At 35.2% G+C, this 25109-nt stretch overlaps 1 protein-coding gene across 2 annotated transcripts in view; it reads left to right on the forward strand.

Annotated features, from left to right (window-relative positions):
• Positions 1–25109, forward strand: part of METTL25 (methyltransferase like 25) — a 60478-nt gene that overhangs the window by 30056 nt on the left and 5313 nt on the right. Inside the window, exons 6-10 of one of the 2 annotated variants that reach the window (XM_034062857.1) lie at positions 8027–8121; positions 10612–10641; positions 11721–11794; positions 14172–14265; positions 17010–17074. In XM_034062857.1, the coding sequence (XP_033918748.1) occupies positions 8027–8121; positions 10612–10641; positions 11721–11794; positions 14172–14265; positions 17010–17045 (329 nt within the window). In that variant the 3' untranslated portion in view covers positions 17046–17074. The remainder of the gene's footprint in view (positions 1–8026; positions 8122–10611; positions 10642–11720; positions 11795–14171; positions 14266–17009; positions 17075–25109) is intronic. The other variant, XM_034062856.1, reaches the window with a different exon arrangement.

Raw genomic sequence — 25109 nt, forward strand, 5'->3', positions numbered from 1 at the left:
TTTTTAATATGACTAGTGCTAAGTTCCTAGAATTAAGTAACTGGTCTGGAAAGCAATATTTTAATACAATTTTAGCAAAAAAAATATTTTCATTTCCTTTCACCGCTACTTAGCTCAACTTTTATGCCAGTTGCTGGGTTTTTCAGTAGAACTAGAATGACCTGTTCTCTTCTGGGAGACCAGGCTTCTTCACTGAGCTACTTCTGAGCCTGAGCTTCTTGTCTCTCTCTTCACTCTGCTTCTCTGATATGTCTAGGTTGTTGTAAGTCCTTCTAGACCTTCCAAGTGGTAATCAGTGTAGAATAGAGATCCCTGCCTTCCTTACTGTGACCCTATTGAAATGTCAGTATAGACATAAACTGTCAGCAACCGTTTCTTCATCTTTCACTTGCTGTTTCCCTTCAAAGTTTTCTTTTAGCTTTCAATAATTTTTCTATTATTAATCATATGTTATTGTGCTCAATGTAACAGATACAAAATCCTTTTCCTTAGTCTTACGAGTAGTGGCTGAAGGAACTGGAGTTGTTTAGTCTGGAAAAGGCTCAGGGGGGATCTTATCACTCTCTACAGCTACTTGTAAGGAGGTTATAGTGAACTGGGGGTCAGTCTATTCTCCTAGGTAACAGGGGATAGGACAAGAGGAAATTGCCTCTGTCTGTGCCAGGGGAGGCTTAGACTGGATATTAGGAAAAAAATCTTCATCAGAGGGGTTGACAAGCATTGGAACAGGCTGCCCAGGGAAGTGGTAGAATCACCATCCTTGGAACCCTTTGAAAGATGTGTAGGTGTGGTGCTTAGGGCCATGGTTTAGTGGCAGACTTGGCAGTGCTAATGGCTCATCTTGATTGTAAAGGTCTTTTCCAACCTAAATGATTCTATGACGAAACTGAGATCAAAAAATTGAAGAAGGGAAATTAATTTACATTGCCATTTACAGTTCTCAAATGTGCCCTGCTGCTTCCCCCCAACCCCCACCCCTTTTTTTTTTTTAATTAGTTTTACACTTCTAGGAATGTTTACTATCTTCCTTGGAAGAAGGAAGACAGTAATTAGACAGGAGATCCTCCCAAGGATTTTTAGATCACAGCTTTTTATATGAGTTTAAGATGCAGCTTGGGTATTTACTCTTTAAGATACATTGTCTAACAGCTTCAAATGCAGAAATAGGAATGGTGGGACAGAGAATAATAAGGAACAAGGAGAAAGGAAATAAATTAGTCCTGTCTATTACAGCTTTTTTTTTTTTTTTACCTGACCATCAATATGTCAGGAACTACTCAAGCAATGATATGATTCCTGTTGTAGTTATCTCTCAGGTGTTGCGCTTTGAATTAAATAGCTGAAGATCTTAGTGCCAGCCTTGAGGATCCAGCCATACATGTTTTAGGTGCCATATCATGTTACCTTTATCTGCTTGTCTTTGATGAGAATCCCAAAGCATTGTTGGCCAAGAAATGTGTGATTAATACAGAGATTTTTCAATGTGCTTGGCAGTCTTTGCACAATTACCTCACAGTGACAGCTGTGTCTGATCTCCAGTCAGTTGTGCTTTTTCTGTCCAATTGGCACTCATTTTAGTTTTGGCTTGAGTATTCTCTAGCTTCCCAGGAATGGTTCAAAATGGAGCCTTCATATAGTCCTACATTTATTTTCATCTTTGTTTTTCAATTTTCATTCATAATCACAGAAAGAAGTCATAGATACTCAAGTACACTAGATGTGAAGTACAAATATGCAACTGAATTTAACTGTTAAGTGTCTGAACCCCAGGTTCCTCATGCTTTGATACTGAGAAAATGAAAAAAAAAAGCCAATAAAACCTTTGAAAAGCAGCTCTGTGAATCAGTGGGAATTGCCATCATAAATACCTAAACCATACACTGAAGTAGAGAGGCAAGTTCAGGAATTATAGTTCATAACTGTAGTGGAATTTGGAAACTGGAAGTATAGAATGAATCAGCTGCAGTAGGTGGCAATATCGAATTAGTAGCAGATAGATAGAAGATGTGACTTTTAATGTAATTTTTTTAAAAAAATAGGAATTTGAAGTTCTCTAAGGAGCACTTTTACATTAATTGATTAGATTGCTACATGGAATATTTTGCATTGGCTGATACTGATCACACTTCACAAGTAAATGTAGATGTAGGGTGTTTTTATCCAATGCAGCTTTTAAGTGATGAAAGACAAAGACGTATTTAAGCATTTGGAACTGACAAGATTATACTGCAGTAATTCAGTGGATGGTATTATTAAGAACTACTCATAATACATCATTATGAAATATATTTCAAATTCTTAATAGTAACATTTTAATAATATCATTTAAAATCATTAATACGTTTCTGTATTAAAATAAATGGCAGAAACTGATAGATAAATTTCAATACAGAAACTGATTTCAGTCTTCATGGCAATTTTTAAAGGAAATTTAAGATTCTGTCACTAAAACCTACCATCACAGTGTTTCATACAGCACTAGCTGTGGGTGTACTATCAGCATAACTGTACTAAATTAGAATAAACTCTATTTTCTTGAAGTTATGTTCTCATGCTGATAAAAAAATCAAGAGAGTGGTGTTTCACAACATTTCAATAATAATTGCACAAGTAAAGATAAAATTTAAGACTGAAGTGAGCAATATTTTTTTTCTAAGGAGAATATGATTTCTTAAATAAAATAGAGTGAGTGGGAAATTCAGCCTGTGCACTAAAAGGACATTTCTGCCTTCTCTTTGCCAGATGGTTTTTACAATCTAATGAACTTCATTACTAGAAAAAAATATCTTCTGTCCTCATTATGAATATTCTAGAAAAATCTTCAAAATCTTAGAATAGAAAGATAAAGTGCATTTCAAGAAAATCAGAATCCTCTATAGTACTTTGCCATTTTCATAACTTATCACTGTGTTTTTAAAGAGAAGATAAAAAATTTCCAAACAGACATTATAATCCATACCACATACCATACCACAAAGAGTGATTTTATGGTGATTTGTTTTTTTTTTTTGATAAATTGTCCATTAACCATTGGGATAGGCAGTGTTTTGTGACAAAATTTGGATTGTTTCTGTCCGAAAATAGTGTTCAACACATTATCTCAACAAAAATATCTCTTCTAGAAGATGAAGCAGAAAACACAGTAATTTAGTTGTTATATTAGGAGCTGCAGTTCAGAATAGTTGGGAATTGCAAGAAATTAAAAAGATGAGAAGTGTAAATGTGAATACATTTTTATGAAATGTTACCGAAGAAAGGTAAAAAAGAAACTGAAAGATGACATGATAACCTAGTTAAGCTCATTTCTCTTGTAACAATGAAGAGTTTTGGTCCTGATATTTCATAGAAACTATATAGTGCCATAAAGCTGTGCAAAGTAAATTTTAAATATTAACACACTAGAAGTTGTAGTTTCTTGCTTAGAGATGAACTATGGAAGGCCAAATATTAAAGACAGTGGAGACGCTTGTCCTGCTCTCTTGAAATTCCTTGGAAACTTCTGTGCATATACAGAAGTATTAACTAGAAAAATCATCTGACTTCTACTGCCAGATGTTTTTCCTGTAACTCTCCAAAAATGAAACAAATAGAAAACATTCACTGTTCTGCAGTTTGGAAAACCAGTGTCCTAGGTATACAAATGGTTTCATTAGTTAAGCAACTCTTAAAAAATGTGTTTGAAATGATGCTGAGCCAGTAAGAGTCTTACGGGATTGGTGAATAGGATGGTAACAACTATAAGGCTCACCTAAAGCTTTTCTCTGCATCTAGACAGAATTAAGTAACTGAAGTTCTAGTTAAAGTCACTATAAATATATACTTACTGTGATTTATACTTTTGTTACCACTCAGTATAGTGTTTCCAATTATCAGATGTCCATATGTATTGCATTCTTTTTTTCTTTTTTTTGCATTTTGAAGTTGAATAGAAAGGAAGACTATCCTTTACAAAGTTCAATATAGTACAGGTGCTCCAGCTAGTGTATGCCACTAGTATTGCAATATTATAAAACTTACACAAAATGGAAGTTCAGTTCCTCTACAAAACTTAAGAGAATTTTACTGATGGTCTTATAAAAAGTTCCAAATAGTTAGAGGACAGGAAACAACGTAAGATTTCCAGCACAAAGTTAAGAAATAAGACTTCCTTCTGACAAAATATTAAAAAACAGTAATAGTATTGGTTTCCCAGAAGTGGAAAGGTAATCTGACATACTTTATAGAAAATTTTGTCTTGTTCAGTCGAGGATGAAGTATGAGAATTTGCTTTTATTTAAATTTAGAATGTTTTACAAATATAGACCTGAGGTTTTGTATTCCTCTTTGCTAGACAGCACTGATGGAAAAAAAAAATCTATCTATGAATATTTTTCTGTTGTGGATGGCATCTGGATGTATCTGCACTTGTTTCCCAAAGTGTTAATCTCCTCCACAGGATTTCAAGTATGTAATAAACCAAAGACAGCTTCTCCATACAGTATATGGTATAAAGGAGTGTGAGAACTGCTGAAGGGTTAGTCGTGAAGCACCTGTACGGTCACAGGAAGAGTAAGTAAATCCATTGAAGGATTGCTTAATGTGAATATTTAAAGGATTTTCCCACCTATGTTTTAAGATCCATAAAGTTCCTTTGTTTTTCAAAAGAGATTAAAAAAATGGTAATGGAAAAAGTTGGTGAAAATTTTGAAAAAATTCTATTTTAGGATTTTAATCCCTTTCTAGGAGAGGAGATGTTATGCCTACCAAAAAAAAGGTCTTTACTATTAAAAAAAGAATGGTAACAACAGAGTTCCATGAAACTGTGAATGTTAGTAAGCTGAGTCAGAGGGCAATAATACGATTTTTTTTCCCTTGGTTAATGGCTGGAATTGTTCTTTTCTGTTTTATTCAGCATTATACATTTTGGTGTTATCTACGCTTTGTTTATCCTGCTGTGTGTAGCTGATTTTGACGAGAATGTTTTCTGGCTTCTCTCAGATGTCTCCAATTTATGGGGACAGTGAGCAATAACAGCAAAGTATCTTCAAGCTACCTTATTCAGTATTTTATCTGTGTAGGTTTCCAAAGAACCATCCTGTTCCACAAAGCTGAACTAGGGTATAAGTTTGCATGTTGTTCATGATGCTGCTTTAATTCTAACATGTTTTCTATGTTCTCTTCCTCTGTAAGTGATTTACTGTGAAATTATAGTTTGGTTTATAGACTGTTCTACAACAGAACTTTTTTTTTTTTTTGCAATTGTTTATTTTGCTGTAATATAAAAAATTTCGTTAACCTGAAAACTGATGATGTTTTTTTTATGAAAACTTTTGCTCAAAAAACGGTTTTTTTTTCCTTTTTTGAAGATAAAAATGTGTTTTTCTTAGCTCTGGTGGCAATCCTGTATCATATAATCTGCCTGAGTATGTAGAGTTGAAAATTTTACTCCTGCCACTGAGACATATTTCTGAAGAAAGGGGTGCAGAGATTCAAGTGTCTGTGAAGGTGACCTACCCTGGCCCAAGCACATTGGACTTGACCGAGCATTGGAATAGGTTGCCTAGAGGGACTGTGAAGTTAATTTTCTTCCCTGGAGATATTCAAGAGCCATCTGGACACAATCTTGAGTAACGTGCTGTAGGTGACCCTGCTTGACCAGGGAGGTTAGAATACATTACCTCCAGTGATCACTTCCAATCTCAACCATGCTGTGATTCTGTAATAATTAAAACAATTCATTTTACTAAATGTGAGATTTAGTCATTTTTAAGAGGTTAATTTAGAGGGAAAGTTATAGCTATTTAACTAATAGATTCTAGGATTATACCCCAGCATATCTTCAGTTTATCAAATGATTACTTGGATTCCTCAATTTCTTAACTTTTAATTGAATCAATTCTGTCTGACTGGTTACTCTATATTGAATTATAATGTGATTGCTTCATTCATTGTTGAATGTTTGAGCTCAAGCTGAGCTTGAGCTGTTTGCTGTGAAATCTTCCATAGAATACCCATACTTAAAATGTTGCTTGAATGTTTTGGGAGATTTATACAGATTGGAACAGCTGCTGTCTTATCAGATAGAGGCACAAGATGGTAATTAGCTAACTATATAATATTAATTATATCTGAAAACAGTTGCAGGCATTAAAAGAATTTCCTGGGTTTTAAAAATGTAGCTGATAAACTTTATAATTTTATAGCAATATATTCATCCTACGATCTTTTATTTTTTGTTTTTAATCAGCTGTGTGCTTAGGAGTGGCCTGGATGTGGAAAGCTAAAGGGAACTCAAGGCAGTACTCTGTATATGTGGTTAATTTTAGAGATACACAAAAGTTCCTAAGTTAGAGCATTAGTTTCCTTCTCTTTTTCTCCTATTTTACAGCTTCAGTAAATTAAATGAAGATGGAGTTTTGCCTGATTATTTTTTTCAAAGTTATCATAAATTCTTCAGAATCATGCATGAGTACAGTGCACTAATACTGAGATTGTAGCTCAGTGGGTAGCAACTTTAACTTCCATGAATGATTACTTTGCCTAGAGGATGAGGTGTAAATTTAAAGGGTTTATTTGAAAAGGTAATGATTTCATCTTTCTAACTCAGTTTGCAAATTTTTTTTAATATTTCAATATGTGTATTAGAAAGACTTATTAGTGTGAAACATAACAATAGGAGCCATGGCAGAAATTGTTGTCTTTGCAAAAAAAATATATATATATATATATATATAAATATGTTTGATAAGTGCTTCTTACAATCCCTGCAGTAGAAATGTTCAGTTTTATTCCAGGTACTCAGTAATGAGACTTGAAATTAATGAATATACTATAGCTTGTCATTAGGCACTTACAAAATAGAATTAAAATCCTATTTTGAATCATTGTTCTCAAACCAGTATTCATCCCCTAAGAGCCTCTGGTATTTCTCAGGGCAAAAAAGAGAGGAAAGTGTGAGGCTGCCTGCAGAAGATTACCTTGTCACTCATTAGAGATCAGGAAAGTCTGGGGGCTACCACTAGAAAACAAAGGGCTTTCGCTGTGGGGAATAACTTCCTATTTCCCTTTTTGTTTGCTTAACTTTCATGTGATGAATTCTACTTACACTATGTTTCTCAGACTGGTGGTAAATTTGAAGAGTCATATTTCTGCTGTCCTCTTTTTAACCCTGTTGTGTGATTTATCTTCAAATATGTGCTGGTCATTTTTCTATGCTAAAAAGCCAGGATCCCAGCCAATTTGGGGTTTTTAGTTGGTTTGTTGGGTTTCTTTTTAAAGTTACAATTCTTATTTAACATTCTAAAAAATCAGCTGATGAATATGCTAACGAAAATTCAATACATTGTCGATTTTGTTTACATTTAAAAGTGGGTATTATGAACATCTATAAAGTAATCCCTGTACTTTAGTTTTTCCACATTTGCATTAGTGTTAAACATGAAGAATTGTGTTGTTATTCAAAATATAAATGTTACTGAAACACACTGAGCACAGACTGTGATGCAAATGCCTCAGTGTTTTGAAGAAACAGCAAGAGCCATTGCAGCTGCTCTTTTCTGGAAAATAAACAGTCTGCCTCACAACAGAAAGGGCCTTCAGAACTGAAATAAACAAGTACTGAAATAAACAAGTTTCTGTGTGATGTTGGGAAGATGTTTATTATAGAAGAAGAACACAATGAGAGGGATACTGAAGTCCTGCTACATTAAATGACTGCCAGGCTTACATTTTGTGACTCATGGCATAGGGTGCAATGAGTATTTGCACACTCTTCTCTTGTCCCCTGGAATGGTTTTTTTTTTGGTGGATTTTTGCAAAAGAAAATTGTTTTTGAAAATCTGACGTTTTCAGGAATTCAGCAAGCTAAAAACATCTGGTGCAGGGAAAATATGTTTTCTATAGCATGACCATGGCTTTTGGTACTGTACTAGAGCAGTTAAGTGTTTCTGCTACCATTAACTACTGTTCATTTTGCTCAACACTTCCTATTCTGTAAGAGAAAAATAGCCCATGAAAGATGTGCCTTTTGTTTTTTTCCATTTTGCAGAATGCCCCAATGAAGTGTGGGGATTTCCCATGTGTCAGTACTTGAAGGACAAAGGCTGGTGCTGTGGTCGCAATGCTAGAATGTCAGCATGCTTGGTATGATTCCTCTTCTTTTCTTTTTCCTACTGAGAGCTTTAGCCAGATGTTACAGGATTCATTGTTTTTGGCTTCTAATCCTAAAGCCATGAGTTTAATCCAAGAGTCTACAGAATAATATCATTAATGTTGTAAGCATGATGAATTAGATCTAAAAAATAGTATTGACCTTCCAGCTTTATATATTTTATACTTGCTGAAGGTATGAAAAAAAGAGTATTGACAGAAATGTTTTTTAAGAGTGGACAGAAGGGCCAAACCTTTGTTGAAACCTAAACAAGGTAACCCCTCAGGGTAATAGTTCCTGGCCAAGGACTTAGGGGGAACAAGGTAATTGTAGAAGGATTGCAATCAGTAACTCCCCCAACACCTCCATGATTCATAATATTGAATGTTCTGACTGTATAAAGCCCAGACAAACCTGCCTATTCCAAAAACTAGAAGAGCTCTAAAATCCGTGTGGCTTAAGAGACTGGAAACATCTTTTTAATATTGCACCAAGAGACAAAGTGCTTTTAAAGACATAAGCTCGTCAAGACAGTATAATAAACTGTCGTCTAATTTGAAAAAAAAGGTAAGTATTGAACATTTCAACCACTGTTTCAGTTAGAAGACCACTATTCCTTTCTGCTATTAATTTTTAATTTCTGGTGTCAAGATGAATCACATCAGGTCCTGTCTAGCCTCTGCTCCTAGCTCTGTGCCTCCGTTACAGAGAGCAATGTAGAATAAAGACAATTTAGGCTAATGCATAAGGTTATGTAAACTTGAACTAACATGATAGCTAAATGCTATCAGGAGAAAGGATAGGAGGACAGTTGTTTAGTATTCATAAGGATTAAATGTGTTACTCTTGGCAAGGTACAAGAAAAAAAATTGTTCATTTTAGAGATGTTACTGTAAAACTAATCACGAAAAGTACTTTGTAAAAGGGATTTGCATTTTCTCTTTTTGTTGTCAGTGTCGTACAATACCAATTCTTCCTCAGCTGAAACATTAGCTATTTCCTTTCCCATTCCATTTATTTTGGAAAGAAGTTTGGGCTGTTTTTCAACAATGGTAGGAAGATAAATTTTGTAAGTGAATGACCCCCAAGAGACAGTACTGATCGTGACATATATATCTACTTTAGATTTCACAGAAATCACAGAAATTTGGCAGTTTAAAACTTTTTTGTTTAAACATTCACAAAAGGCAAAGAGTTCTTCTGTGTCACTAGATACTTTTCCTATTATTATTTCTAATTCTCTATGCATTTTTTATTAGGATTTCACTAGGATTTTCCTTGTCTTCTAGGAGGTACAAGGGAGACAGTGCAGTGCAGCTAGGCACCCATCTTCCTAAGGGTAATGGCTGGCTAGGAGAAAATGAGTCTGCTATGCAATGATCATTATTGCTGATGTTCATTATTATGTGTCATTCAAACTGGTTAAAGTGCCAAAGGTTCTGGATGAGAGTTTCAGACCCCTGCAGTACATATTAGAACCCATACCCATTTTCTAAGCAGCAGCAGATATATGCTGGTATGAAAGTTACAGCTTATACAGCAAAAGTTAGACCTGGGAGTCAGCTAAAGCCATGAACAGAGGAACTGCAACTACTTGGACCCTGTTGAAGAACAGTCTGAAATACAAGATCAGTTCTAAAGCTAGAAGAAAGAGAAGTGGGTGATTCAGAGACAGACTTATTTACTGTAGTGGAGTTTGGGGACTAAAGGTGGCAATGACTTGTAAATTGTTAGGCAAATTCTGTTTACCATCTCATATGTTGTAGTGTCAGATAATTTACTGAATTTTTGTCCTTGTTTCTACTGTGGTCTTTAATACTTGGTTGAATTTCTTATAAACACAGTATCTTTTTAAATGTGGAAATGTATTCCATGCTTTTAATTATTTGTCATTCTTGTCACGATGGATCATAAAAATCAAATACTTTCACACCTGCCTTAGAATTTATGATATGAAGAATCTAGTGAAAGATAGTTCACAGTATTTTAAATGGCAGTCTCTCTGAAGTTTTCATTTTCTCTACATATGGGAGTTCAAAACTTGTCTGAATACCAGGGACTACAAGTATTTAAGGATATTGTACATTGAATTAATATTTACTTTAAAATAGCTGAATATACAAATGGAATTATTTGTATATTGGTATGAACAGACTCAAGAAAAAGGCATTTATTTTTAGCAGTTCCACAGAAAGTAATCCTCTGAAATTCTTTTACAATACTAAGAAAAACAAACAAATTTTATATGCACCTATTTCCATACAGTTAGTTGTCATTGTTTCTCCTAAAAATAAACCAAAACAACAGGAGTGAGCTGATTATGAGTCCCTAAAGGTATTAACACGTTAAAGTGTGCAAGCTCATGCTGTGTCACACCATTAATCTTTTAAAATGTCATCTCCTCTGACTTTTACACAGTGCGTTTATAAAATGTTCTGATAAAGAATAAACATATCAGCAATTTAATTCCTTTACTTTTAAAGGCTTTGGAGCGAGTTGCAGTTGGCCAAATGGTAAGTAATATTGTTTATTTTAGCCATTCTAAGATAAAATGTGTTTTTCCTCCTTGAACGCTCTTAATCCCTGGCCTTTTATTGAACTTCTGCATTTCTGGAATCTAAGAGACTAGCATATACTACATCGAATCCTGATAGATAGCATGTGTCATTGTGAAATCACATCTCAATTGCTGTGGTTGTACTTAGTGACTCTGTTTTCTTTTGGCAAATAAGAGAAAAAGCACAGCTTAAAACTTAAGGCATTAAACTACCCTTCCTACCTTCTTTCACTCTCTTTCAGCTCAGACATAAATTCACTATAAATGTCCTTCTGATATCCCTGGTTTGGATCACTCTGTCCCAGTGTTTTATCAACTAACGTAAAAATAGAAATTGTTATGACAAAAGCTCGAACCCATTAGAAACATTGTCATTCTCATTTTTAATCCTTGTATGTTTTTTCCCAGTGAATACCTTGAATTATTTTTGTGCAAGTTATCCTTTTGGGGGTGGTGGACACCAACAGTGCAAATATTTCAAAGCCAGGGCTGAGAGACCTCTTCTTTCCATATGTAAGCCCACTGACCCTAGTAAATGCACTTCGCTGTGAATTTTTAATTGGCAAGCATTAACTGTTTTTATACAAACAGATCTCTCATACACACAGATATTAAGTTTCCAGTGTAATCTCTTTTTTATGAGCATTGTACTTTCTGCATGGTTCAGACCACAGTGTATGGTGGTTCTTCTAGGGATTACTCCTTTTGTCTCTAAAGCAGCTTAGGTAAATTGTTACTTTCATTTTGCATAGTAGAATTTGGATCATGATCAGTACCTTTTCCCTCTGCCAACCTTTGAGCTTTTACTTCAGAGTTTCAGGTTTTTTCTTGCATTTATGTTTTTATTAGAATCTGACCCAAACCATAGTTTTAACAGAATGCAAGAACATTAGTGAATTGTCCTCTTCCACCTTTTATGACTGATTGTAAAAAATACAAGCCATTAAGTAGTCAAGGAAGTCAATACTGTTTTGTTACTCTGACCTTAATTTCAGTGCCAGTTTTAAATTCTTGCTGTGGTAAAATTTTTTGCAGCTGCCTACAGAATCATTGTTTTATCGAGCTGTTCTTCAGGTTATTATAGAAGAAGTTTATGGTGTCACTAAAAGGTAAGAAGCTCTAAATTAACAGAATACGAACCAAAGATCTGATTCTTTTTTACCTTTATTATGTAGAGAAATTATTTAGGAGAAAGCTGAAGAGTGTAAGAACCAGTCTTATAAGACTGTGTATACATTTTGTTAGTAAAATGCAGAATAAATCCATACCACAGATGTATTGCCCTTCGTTTAGTCATCACTGAATTAGGTCCTCTTTCATAATAGACATGTGAGTAAAACTTCACCAGAGAACTGACAGAAAATTCAATAAAAAGTCAACACAATCCTGGGCTACCCTTTTATGCAGAGGTTTTGGCAAATTTAATAGTTCAGAAGACAAAAAAATGTTTCCATTTGTATTGAGAAAAACTGCTTAAAGCTCAGTGGCCATAGCAGCTGTAAAAGGCTACTTACACTGTCTGCACTGGCTTGTACTGTGCCCTTATAGGATGGGATTTGGAGAGCTGATGCTAAGGGCCTGTCATCTGAACTATACTCTTTTTCTGGAGTTGTAGTTGGATTAGATTTTTTCTAATTCTGTGGAATGTATGCTGCATATATTAGCACTTGGAGGACATTCAGAAGCACACCTTCCAGTTTACTTTAAATTGAAAATAATCCATTTTGGGGGCTCTGATCCTATTCCACAATATGAATAAGGCTTTAGAGGTAGGGAAAACCAGAAAATTCATTTCAGAATTATACTCCTGATCTGAAATAAGTGCTGATGCAGATACTCCCAAATCTTTTGCTAAATGCAGAACCAGACAGCTTACATTTCAGAAGGTCAAGCTTCTGAAAGAAGAAATGCTTGTTAATTTTAAAATTATGTAAAATATCATACGTAAAATCATGGCTACTAAACTGTAATGAAAAGAAGTGTGAGGTAGATCATAATATGTTTTGTTTGTTAAAGGAAGTATAACTTGGCAGAAAAAAATATACTTTTGACATAAAAGCAGTGACTACCTTGGGAAGGCTCTCCCAGCTTTATTACTGAGCATAATGTTATATGGTGTAGAATATCCTATGGCCCATTCAGGTCAGCTGTCCCGGCCATGTCCCCCCACATTTCTTGTGCACCCCCAGCCTACTTCCTGGGGGGCAGAGGGAAAACCAGAGAAGTCTTTGCAATCACTATTTGGCAGTAGCTGAAATATCAGTGTGTTACCAGTGCTGTTTTAGTCACAAATCCAAAGTACAGCAGTATATGTGCTGTTGTGAAGTTAGCTCCATCCCAGACAGACCCAGTCAGTATCGTTCTACCTAATCACAGTAGCCTGTGATTAGGAGGCATAAGCATATTCATAAACATGAACATAATGCATAAACAACATAATCATGAATTGATTTTCAGACTGCATCAATCCAGATGTTGAGGTGCATCTGAATATTAAATATGAGCACAGAAATGATTCTCAATGAGTGAGAGTCATTGCCAGCTAAACAGCATTAGAAATACCACTGAATGAAGTCTTTCCATTGGCTTCTTTAACTAAGGAAAAAGGAAGTTCACTAAGAATAAAGAGGATGAAAAGTTTTGAACTAAGATTTTTCTACTCAGTTTTTCAGTGGGGAGGAGGGGAGTGTATTAATTCCTAAGTAATTGGGTAGCTGAAAATCCTATAGCTGAAAATTTAACTCTTGCACTTCACAGCTGGAAGAGGAATTACATTAGGACACAGTCAAGAAAGAGAATTCAACTAACAAAAACTTTTTGTTGTTTCTCCAAAATATTTTAAACACAAAGAACAAATGGAAGTGTTCTCTTAAGATAAGGTCTTTCTTATTTATTTATTAGTTTTTGTGCATTTTTTTAGTATGCTTTCTGAAAAAACCCTTATTTTTGGCTTCTTTCAAAAGCAGGCCATTGAGTTGTAAACAGGAGAAAAATTTGGCATCATTTACTGAAATAATAATTGCAAGGGTAAGAACACAAGACAACAAGCAAAACTGAAATTTTTCTCCCAGTTTGGCATTTGGTCTTTCCAGTGGTTAATGGTAAAGAAATGTCAGCATCACTATAGTAAAATATGAAAGTATTATAGTAGTATAAAAGGAAATATATGTCGGCAAAAATAAGAATTTTGTAGTACATGGAGGGAAATAAACATATGATGTGAGAAATTAAATGCAACTTTCAACTAGCAAATGATAACCATACTATAGCTATAGTACAATTGCACAGTTGCTGTATCTAGAAATTTCTTCAAGTACTAGATAGCTTGTTTAGCTTTAAGTAGTAGGGATAAAAGAAAAATTGTTACTAACTTGGCAGTAGCAACCATCCAACTGACTTATTTCTCCTGAATTAAAAATTAAGTTACAAATGTGTCTGTTTCTGTTATTGGATGTGTAAAAGCTTGCATCTCTGCTGTGTTTGCAGTGATCGACATGTTGGAAAAACTTTCTCTAAATCATCTTCCTTCGTAGATTATGTCAGAAAGTCTCTGAAAAAGCTGGAACTTGATGATTCAAAAGTGAGTCACTAAATACAGACTGCATACAATTCTTATATTATATTCATGTAAGTCAGCACCACAATGCAGTGTTTAAGCCACTGAGTTGATTTACTTTATATATTACTATATAAATATATTCTTGTTTTTATTAATAGTAATATAGCCAATCCATACTTATATATTAAAAAGAAACATATCAAAGCTGTCTATTTTTAATGTTGGGTTTGTTGGGTTTTTTAATAGACTTCCATGTATAAAATTCTTTAAAGATTTTGTTTTCAAATTGATGTATTCTAATGTCTTTATATACAACCAATCCTTTTTTATACATGGAGCACACAGTCGGATTTTTTTAAGCCTTTCTGATATTTCTGAAGTTAATCCTACAAATCTCCTTTGAGCCAAAAAACCCCCAAAAATAATAATAATACATACTCTATTTTATACATGCTGTCATTTAGAGGTAAATATACTTTTCAGATGCCAAGTGGAGAAGAACTTCTTGAAGAACTTCTTGCCTGTGCTATTACTGTACATCCTGATAAAAGTAATTCTTATACCCTTTTAAATCCAGCTGAAATACTATTCTATACAAACATGTTGCTTTTTTGTCTGTACTTAAGTTTAAACTGAACGTGATCCAAAAAAAAGATGAATTATGAATCACTTAGTAAACACTTTGACCCCTTTTTATTTTCATTTTTTCTGCAGCAATATTATCTTGAACCCTTTGGACACTTTGAGACTGGAAAATGTAACATTATAGCAAGATAGGCAATTCCATCCATGCAGTATGTTTCTCTTACAATTTCTTTCCCAAAGTATTTCCAGTTTACCCTTTAGACAGTCTCCTTAAGTAGATCTTCTTTGAAGGCCCAGTACTATTTTTTCTTTAAATTAATAGATGTTAAGGATGAATACCAAGATTTTTAAAAGCTTTCCTAGATAAAGAAGGATGTACAAATCTGAGATTTAAACTTATAAAATATTTTGGATTTTTTTTATCTTCTGTGTTTTCTCTTAGTACTACAGCTGCTAAATTGGTCAACAGATGGCAACATCACATCAGGCATGGAATATGACTGTGTGGTGATCACAACATTGTGATAAATTGTGCAAAAGAGACACTAGAGAGTATTAGAGAGATTATTAACAATTTTAGTACAAATCAAAGAAAAAGTAGTAGTGGCAAGTATGTAAATTATTTAAGGTAAATGTTGTTGTCATCTTTGGTAAAGCAATGCTTAAAATCTGTAGTCAAAATGCCAGATCACTTAAAATTTTCCAGGCACATCAAACCATGAACTGGGGGGAAAATGCAAAACCAAGTAAGTAAGTAAACGCAAATGACATTGGAATCATGCTTACAATATTTAGAAAAATACTTATGCCTGATGTTTACTGGCTTTTAAAAAGATTATATTTAATTCTGCTTGCAAATTGAGTTACCTCTTTTCTGTATAAACAGGACTAACATCATGCATTTACTCCAGCTGACAGTAAAATGCTGTCTTCATCAGTATGCATATGATCACCTAAAAGCAATAGTCGGCTGTTTGTGCAATAATCAGTTTGCTCAATCATTGATTAAACTCTGCTGGTAGAAAGTTATACATTCTTTTCTTTAAAGCCAGTAAGCATAGAAACTTTGTGTCAATATGTCTGATTTTAGACATGCTGCCTTTTGCTAGAAAGGGTCTGGACAAATGCAAATTGCCCTTAGAGAAAGATGTCTGTCAACACTACTTCAAGCTGCCCATGTTTGTGTGATTGCAAAAGACCCGATTCAAGTAAATCCTCATTTTTACTTAAATTTCTCCTCATTTTTATGTACAGCTGGCTGCATACTGAAGACTGAATTTTATGCTGATGTAAATAATATTATTTTTTATTTCCCAGCTATGCTGAAATCTGCAGCCGCACAAAACCAGTGCTATTTTGATACTACTGAGAGGAAAGTTGTTACTGCTCCCTCAACAGTGTTTCTGACACTGCAGTTTTCATTTTCCAGCACTATATCTACACAATATTGGAGAATGCGTTAAATTCTTCTCTTCAGAAAAAAAATACTTACATGGCTAAAAATGTGATGAAGCCTAAACATTTGCTGTCATAGACAACAAAAGTCACAGAGGAATTTACGCAGAATTTGTTTTCTAGCTCTGTTGTTAAAAATTAACAAAAAAGCAGCTGTACTGCATAGACCAAATGTCTATTTTGTCTCCAGCAATGGCCAAAAAACGTTGCCTTGGGAAGAATATAAGGCAAGAGTAAGTGTATATGAAGGATACTTCCAGAATTTTTTGTGTTACACTGTGTAATACAACCAGAGAACAATGAGGAAATATTATTTGCATTTGAGTCTCTGTTACACATGTTGAAAAAGCATTTTCTAAAAACCAGAAGTCAGAAAACTGTGTCTCAGGTCTTTCACTATGCTTGTCAGAAAGTTGAAGTGAGTTTAATCTCTGCATGATAACAAATGTACTTGGAAGTAGAGGGGCAACAGCACTAAGTTTCTAGGAGTCACTGCCAGGGTTTGGTAGCTTGGCATGTATGGTAAAGTCATGGACGTTTTTGATCACTGTGGCTGAATCTGGACTGTTGGGACATAAACATCCTTCCAGACTCATGGTTCATGAACATCACAGCTGCTTCCTTTTTATACACTAATGCCTCTGCTCTGATCAAGAGGAAGCTCTGGTGCAATCCAGTTATTTACCAGTAACAATATGTTCTTTAATCCTGCTGATTCTTCATAGGAGCAAGCTTCTCTGCCTCTCTCACTTGTGAAGTAGATGTGAAGATCTTTCGTTCCTTATTTGAAGTAAGACTCAAACCCTGTATGAAAAGATTATCAATTGCAAGTGAGTTAGAGTGAGATAAAATAGTAAAATAGCTTTTCTACCAAAAAAAGCCCCTAGCATTTATCACTCACATAGAGCCATTCATTATTACAACTTACTGTTCAGGGACTGACGTTTCTCATTACTTTAGCCAAAATAATTTCCTTTATTGTGTTTGTTTTCAGTGTGGAAGAGTCTGTCAAGTCCAGATGAAACACTAAGACACAAATGAACTATTTTTTCTGCCTTTCAGCACAGGACCATCCCTTTCACATATCTCTCCACCTCAGTAGTGAAGCTGAAACATACACCATGATTACTGAATGTCTAACAAAATACTCTCAGTTTGTGAGGGCAGAAAGAGGTCTTTCAGTGTGAGCTTGATGCTCCACACTGTGGTTATATTGCCTTTAGCTTCAGAACAAATGGAATTGTTTTGTGGGCCATGAATTCCTGAACGGGGCTTCAGTAATTAGTCTGGATACACATGGAGACAGTATTTTATTCCTGGTTGTTTATTTTGTCATAGTTCACTCTATTCCTATACGCTCCATGTAGTATGGGAAGAATGTTCAGTGTCACATCGATATGGGAGAAATTCTATAAGTAAAATTTCTTTTCCCTTTCATTTACTGTTTCACCTAATTTAACATGAATGTGGGACTTTTACATCCCTGCTCCTTGTCCTAGGGGAGCTGGCCACTCTTACACTTGCGTTGATTCTTTCAATCAGCAAGAACAATTGCTCCTTCCTCTTCAGCAGAACATGTTTCAGCTCTTTGCCTTAAGTGCTACAAATGGCATTGACACAGCAAAAAGTCCTTATATAAGAATTTATGTATTTCTAGAGCATTTGAAGGGAAAAAGAAACAAAACACCAAAAACAAAAAAAAAACTTTCTTAAATTTCTTGTACTTGGGTAGATTAACAAAAGATCTTTTACAGGGCCTGGTTTTAAGGTGATTAAAGGGAGAAGCTGCTTACAAGGCTAAGGCATGGTTGTATGTCTGGGAGACTTAGTGATCTATGACCCAGCTAGGATCCATTTCTGCTAGTAAGTGAGCCTCAGTGGGTGGAGCTGTTTAACAAAGAGAAGCTGGCCAGGATTCATGCAAAGTGCAATCTGGAAGTAAGAAGAGAATTCTATTTAATGCCATGTCTGATTGCAGGAAGATAAACAGGGTTGGAAACACTCCTGACACATCCACAAAGAAAAGTTATTAGGCACTTTGATTCCATCTCCTGCTGTATTCATACTATAGTTACTGCTACGGGATAATAGCTTATAAGATGGTTACTTTGTCTTCGTCAAAATACTTCACAAATCACTTAACCCTTTGAGATGTAGACATATGCTAAAGAGATAACAATAGTAGTTTCAGAGGTAAGGTCACCTTAGCTTTCACGCGCAAAAAGAAGTTTATGTGCCTGTCAGCATGTGGGTTTTTTTTGCAGATTTACTTGGTTTTGCTCAGACAAGCTTCCAAGTCTGCTGTGATTGGTGTATTTCAGTTTTGAACAGTTTGGTGTCTGTACATAACTTGAAGTTTCTGGGGCTTTCCCCAGGAAAAAGTCAGTGATTTGGCGTGTGCCCCATCTAACAACCTGAGATGAGATCTGCAACAAGAAACAGATGCTCAGTTTCCGCCGTCCCTGTTTGCTCTAACCCTGACCAGACTTCTTACAGATATGCAGCCCATGTGTTTTCCCTGATCTGTGCTTCAGGTAGAGCATCCCAAAAAGGCACAGCTGTCAGGTCTCAACTGGCTGTTTGGTGAAGGGCACTTTCTGTGAGGCATTCTACCCATCACAGTAGTATTTACATTAATCGCATTAATAGCATAGTAAAAGAAACTCACATCCTCTAAAAAGCTCATTTATCGTCTTAAGTAATTTAAGTAATTTAAACAACTTTGATATTTGATACTTTATGCCTATCAATGTTAGACTCAAAATATTTCAAATCCTTGATGTAGCTATGTAGCTAAATTTTTATGTCATATCATCCTGTATATTCTGCAAAGAATTTAGAACTATATTTAATTGAATAAGCTTGTCAATGCTTTCTTTCTCTAATAACCAAAACTTCTAGGTTTGTTTATAAATAAAAATTAATTTTATATAATTTTGTCTGATTTTTATAAGAATCTCTGAAAATATTGCATATCAATAATTTACAAAGTAATCCTTTTCCTGTATTAGTTACACTTGCATTTTAAGATAATTAAATAAATCCAAAGATATCTAATATGCATTGGGCTTATTAGTTCAGCTGTACTAAATCTCCTAAATTACTTCCTTTTAATACATTGACTTTGTGATTTTGCAAACTCCAGGCTATTTAGTTTTGAGTGATAAAACTGGTAAATAATACTGAAATCAGAACTCGTGTGAAAATGCAGTTTCTTTTTCACTAATTGTTTATTTTTTTCCCTTAAGTTTTGGGAAACTTTTTATGTATTTAGACTAAATAGTTGTTATATATTTCATTGATGGGCCAAGGCCAATGGTATAAGGTTCAACACGTCTCAGTGCCAGGTCCTGCACTTGGGTCACAACAACCCCATGCAGTGCTACAGGCTTGGGGAAGAGTTGCTGGAAAGCTGCTCGGTGGAAAAGGACCTGGGGGTGTTGTTCAACAACCAGCTGAACATGAACCAGCTTGTGCACAGGTGACCAAGAAGGCCAAGAGCATCCTGGCTTGTATCAGAAATAGTTTGGCCACCAAGGTTAGGGAAGTGCCTGTCCCTTTGTACTCAGCACTGGTGTGGTTACACCTTGAATCCTGTGTTCAGTTCTGGGCCCCTCACTACAAGAAAGACATTGAGGTGCTGGAGCAGGTCCAGAGAAGGCCAACAAAGCCAGTGAAGGGTCTGGAAAACAAGTCTTATGAGGAATGGCTGAGGGAACTGGGGTTGTTTATTCTGGAGTAAAGGAGGCTCAGGGGGGACCTTATCGCTCTCTACAGCTATCTGAAAGGAGGTTTCAGTGAGGTGGGGGTTGGCCTCTTCTCCCAGGTGACAAGTGACAGGACAGGAGGAAACGGCCTCAAGTTGCACAAGGGGAGGTTTAGATTCAATACTGGGAAATATTTCTTCACCAGAAGGGTTATTATGTGCTGGAACAGGCTACCCAGGGAAGTGATGGAATCACCATACATCCATGGAGGTATTTAAAAACATGTATATGTGGCACTTCAGCGCATGGTTTAGTGGTGGACTTGGTAGTATTAGGTTAATGGTTGGTCTGGATGATCTTAAAGCTCTTTTTGCAAGCTAAACAATTCTATGATTCTGTGATACTATATAGCAGTAGTGGTTTTTTAAAACAGTGATACTTTTTAAGAAAATACAAGAGCATTGATATGTGACTTTTTGCTTTTATTTTGATGATCCAAATGCCTATGAATAGCAGTAACATACATGTAAAGCCTGAAAACTAAGTAGCTGAGCGGAGTGATCTCAATGCTGTAACTGTCAAGTGAAAAAATAGTCACAGGTCCGAGTTTTTTATGACAAAATAAATTATTCTGTTGATTTTTTTTCTTATAAAACAATGATCTGTTAATTTTAAAAATAAGTATGTTTACATATTAAAGATTTACATATTAAAGATTTCAGTGATTTATCACTGGTTTAAAACTGCAGTTTTAGTGCATGTTTCCTTTTTATAATTGCTCAGATGGCAGAGTGAGCATGTATTAAAGAGATGTCATCTCTTACTTTAAGATTAGGCAGTTATTCATGTTAGCTAAATCTATGTTTAAGATATTGGGCTTATTATATTTAATGTATTCAGCAGACAATTTATGCTGTGCTCGCTTTCATTTATTTAAATGGTATTAGTGCTCTTTTAAAAATCAATAGAAAAATAGTTCAAGTTTGCTTTGTTCAGATTCCTATAATGTTAGGTGGAAACACTAGCTAAAGCACTGCAAAGCCAAGAATTTGATTAGAGTACTTTCAAAGACTACTGCTAGGAGGCTCAGATGTCCTGATTCTGTAAATGCTTTGTGAAAATGCATAAGTGGTAAATTCTTGCAGATAATTTCACAGTCAGTGGCTGGGAAAATATTTGGAAACACCTCCTGAGTTTCTTGGAATCTATCCCTGAGATCATTTTTCCCCCTTTTCAGACCAAACCAGAAGCCATCTGACAAGCCTTTACAAACTTTGTAGTCTGTCTGAGGACTATGCAAGTAGGTCTGTCCCCTATGTTGGCTCTTAGTCCTACATGTGTCATGACCTGTCCTGGCTTTAGTCCCTAATCATGTTCTACTCATGTAATGGTGAGTAGGCTTTAAGGCTATTCCTTTCTCTTTCCCCATACATGCTTCTCATATGATACCATTTTCAGTTTATCACATATATTTCCTAGTTTGGTCCTTCACCAGCTGTGCTTCAGATGTTTGAATGTTCTTCTGATTCATTGAACACAACTATGTCAAACTATGTTGAACAGAATGTTCTGCACGATTTTTCATAATCTTAAACCCATACAATTAAGAAACACTGCAAGCAGTGTTGTAATTAAGTGAGCAGGTGAGCCTGGGACAAGATAAAAGCTTTTGTCCTTATGTAGCTTGTCAGGATAAATTGCATTACAGTATTTCAAAAGCTGTGATTTTTTTAAATGAGGTGTTTGGGCAGTTCCATCCTTCCTAGCAATGTTTAATAAGGGTTCCATGGCCATGGGAGAACATTCTAAACTAAGACTGATCTTTACTTCATTCCTTACAGGCATGTTTAAGTTTTTGCAGGCAAAAGTAATTTTTTGTACGGATTTCTGCTTTGCTGACCTTACAAGATTTTGACCAAAGAAGTTTGGTATTAGCTAAACTTATCCCAAAGGATAAGTTGAGTGAAGAATTTCTAAGCTTACATTTCAGCACTGATATGAACTCTTTAACCAAATGGATTTATTTTACTTCCTAAATTCAAATGGCTTAATACGTTGTTCATTTCTTGTCCGAAAATTAAGTCTTAACTAGAGAACTATTACTGGCAAATTTATAATTTAAGTTTTAGTGTGATGTACTGTTTGGGATACCAATAGGCTTAACCAGCTTTGTTGTCAGATAGGTTCCTTGGAAGAATTCTTGGTGCTACCACAGTGTTTCCTGAGAACTTGGTGGGTTTTGTGATGATCTTTTTTTTTCATTTCTGTCAGCTGCCTTGCATTGAAAGAAGCGGCTTTCTTAGAAGTGAAATAGTATTAAAGTAGGCAACACTGTTGCTGCTGTGAAAACAGTGTATCTGAGGAACTGTCAGTAATGGAATTGTATAATACATTAAGACGTGAACTAACCTGAATATATACAACTATACAGGAAACTAAAAATGAGAATTTTTGCAGAAACTGGAAAAGAGAGGACTTTCAATCTAAGAGTTCTTGCAGTTTTAACGTCTGTCCCTCACCAAATTCAGTATTGATATCTTTAAGTGACATTGAATACCTCAAACTGGCAGATCTTTGCTAAGATTATTACTAGTTTTGATGGTTTTTATTGTGTTCAGCCATAGGACTAACATGGAGCCAGAGCCAAAACAATACTCTCCACTTTCCCGTGCATTCTCTAACATGGCAATTAACTAAGTCTAAGCAGTCAAAAAATGAAGGTGCTAAATGAATTTACACACTCAATGCATTCTAAAGTTGTTGAAGAGTTGACTTTCTCTACTGTTTTCTTGGACAGAAAGAACTTAAACTCACAGATTTTGTGGTTTGTTAGATTGCTTAATACTGAATGAAAGCTCAGGTAAAACTTCTATTCAGCTTATAAAGTGTATGTGCATAATGCTGTTTTCAGGTATAATTGTTTTTTGAATAGACAAAATACTATCCCAGTTGTGGTAGCATAATGTTTTAGTCTGACAAGGAAACTTAAGAAATGTGACTTTTATTTCAATTAGATATAAATAATATAGATTGCATTCATTTGAAATGCATTTTAAACAAAGTTTTAAATAAAATTAAATTTCTCAGTAATTTCATTATCTGTTTTACATTATTTTGCACTATGTTATATTACATTATGCTATTTTTAACTACCTTTGTCATGGGAAAATTGTAAAAAGTTGTTGTATGTATGCTTTCCCAATGTTTCAAGCTGATTTAAGACACTGCTTTGCTAAAAGGGTTGTCTGACTGCTTTCTTATATCTTGCTAATGTTCATGATAATGCTGGTACAAAAAGAGAGAGGAAATAGAAATGTGCAGTCAATGCAGGGGAAAGCAGTCCCTCTGAGGCAGCAAAGATGAATTGCATCTGTTTAAACAGACTGGAACAGCATCCTTATTAGGCTGTCTTCCCTCTGTAGGGCATGTGCAGTGTCAGACAGTAAACCAGACTTTCATTCAGTCAAAATACTCTTAGTCTAGGGAGATCCATGACTCTGAAAGAATACTGTCTGGGAAAACGTTAAGTGTGGTATCACTATTTGTCACACACCTTCTGCATGAATATTTTCTTTTCAGCCCATGCTCAGTCATGGGCTTAATGTTTGTGGTATCGCAGTCTAACTTGGGTGTGCTCAGGCATGTAGCATGTACCATGCTCCCAGGGCTCTGTTGACAGTCTCCTAGCGGTCATAAAAGACGACTCTGGCCTATGGTATAGTTTTAGTGCCACCATGAGGATATGGTATAGTTATAACTAGGCCAGTGGAGACCTTGCTGCTCTCTAGTTATTGTGCATGGCCAACTTCAGTGTCTAAATGGGGCGTGCTTTGCATGTGTAAGTACAATTCTGTTCCTGAAAGTACAAACAATAATTTACTCCTACTTTGCCTTGAAAAGACAACTAAAGTTGTGTTGGGAATCTTTTTCAAAACTGAAACCAGGTGGCAAGCTGTTGCAGTTTCAGACAAACCCAGTGTTATCTGGGTTTTACTGTTCTTCCAGTAAACTGACCATATAATATAGCTAGCTACCAGTTACCCTTTTCATACTTTTTTTTCTGTCAATGCTTTTTGATGGGCACTTTCTCTCTTTTCCTGCAGGGCTGTTTCATTGAATTGGTTCACTCACCAAACTTTTAACTGAGGCATAGTTTGCAATAGTACCTAATCTATCCATACCTAATCTAATAGTACCTAATCAATATACATCAGAATGTGTAGTAAGCAAGGTTGGAATGGAAAAGCATTTGGGCTTAGTACTTCAGTATGGCAACATCCAAGAGACATTTTTGACACAGCTTTCTATCTGGCAAAAGTTTCACAGCTTGTTTTCTTTTAATTTGAATGCTTCGTGTTAAAAGATGGAGAACATAAAGGAAACAAAGGCAGAAAGGTTTCATGATCACATTTTTATAATATGGGACTTTGTATTTTAATCCCAAATAGCTTGTAATTTCAAAAATCCATTATATTAAACCCATTTTAGTTCTCAGTTGAAATGAAAAGCTTATAGAGCAGAGGTTAAGTAAACTATTTTGTTTATCTCATGACTGATATATTTTAGTTTGTTTGACTTTTTAAAGGGGGAGAGAAAAACAAATTAGATATTTACAGAGATTTGCTGAAAATGAAATACCAACAAGATCAAAGACGTCCTATTAGTCCACATTAGTACTGCCAGATCAGCTACTCAACTTCGCCTTTCTAGCTGGGAAAAAGTGCTTTATAAATTTAAAAAGTAGGGCTGAAAGACTACAAAAGTTTTTGTATCATCCCCCTGTTTTAAGCAGAGTTAGAATTTTGTGTAATTCCTGGAAAATATTGGTCAAACCTGAAAGTTTCATGTGATGGAGACTGACAAGCTCAGTCCTTAAGAGAGAAATTTTCTTCAAGTTTTTGGTTGAATTTTTTTGCTGCAATGCAAGCCCATTAGATCTTGTCCTGTTCACCGTAGACAGTGAAAAACTGTTCCCTGGTTCTTGGTGATAGCCTTGTAAAAGCTATTATTATACCCACTTTCAATATTCTCTTATTTAGCTTGATCAGTTCCAGTTCTCTCAGTCTTTCTTCATGGGTCATGTTTTCTAGATCTCTGATCTCTTTTCTCTCTGAGGGC

This window comes from Melopsittacus undulatus, chromosome 5 (genome assembly GCF_012275295.1).
Source record: "Melopsittacus undulatus isolate bMelUnd1 chromosome 5, bMelUnd1.mat.Z, whole genome shotgun sequence".
Lineage (NCBI taxonomy): Eukaryota > Metazoa > Chordata > Aves > Psittaciformes > Psittaculidae > Melopsittacus > Melopsittacus undulatus.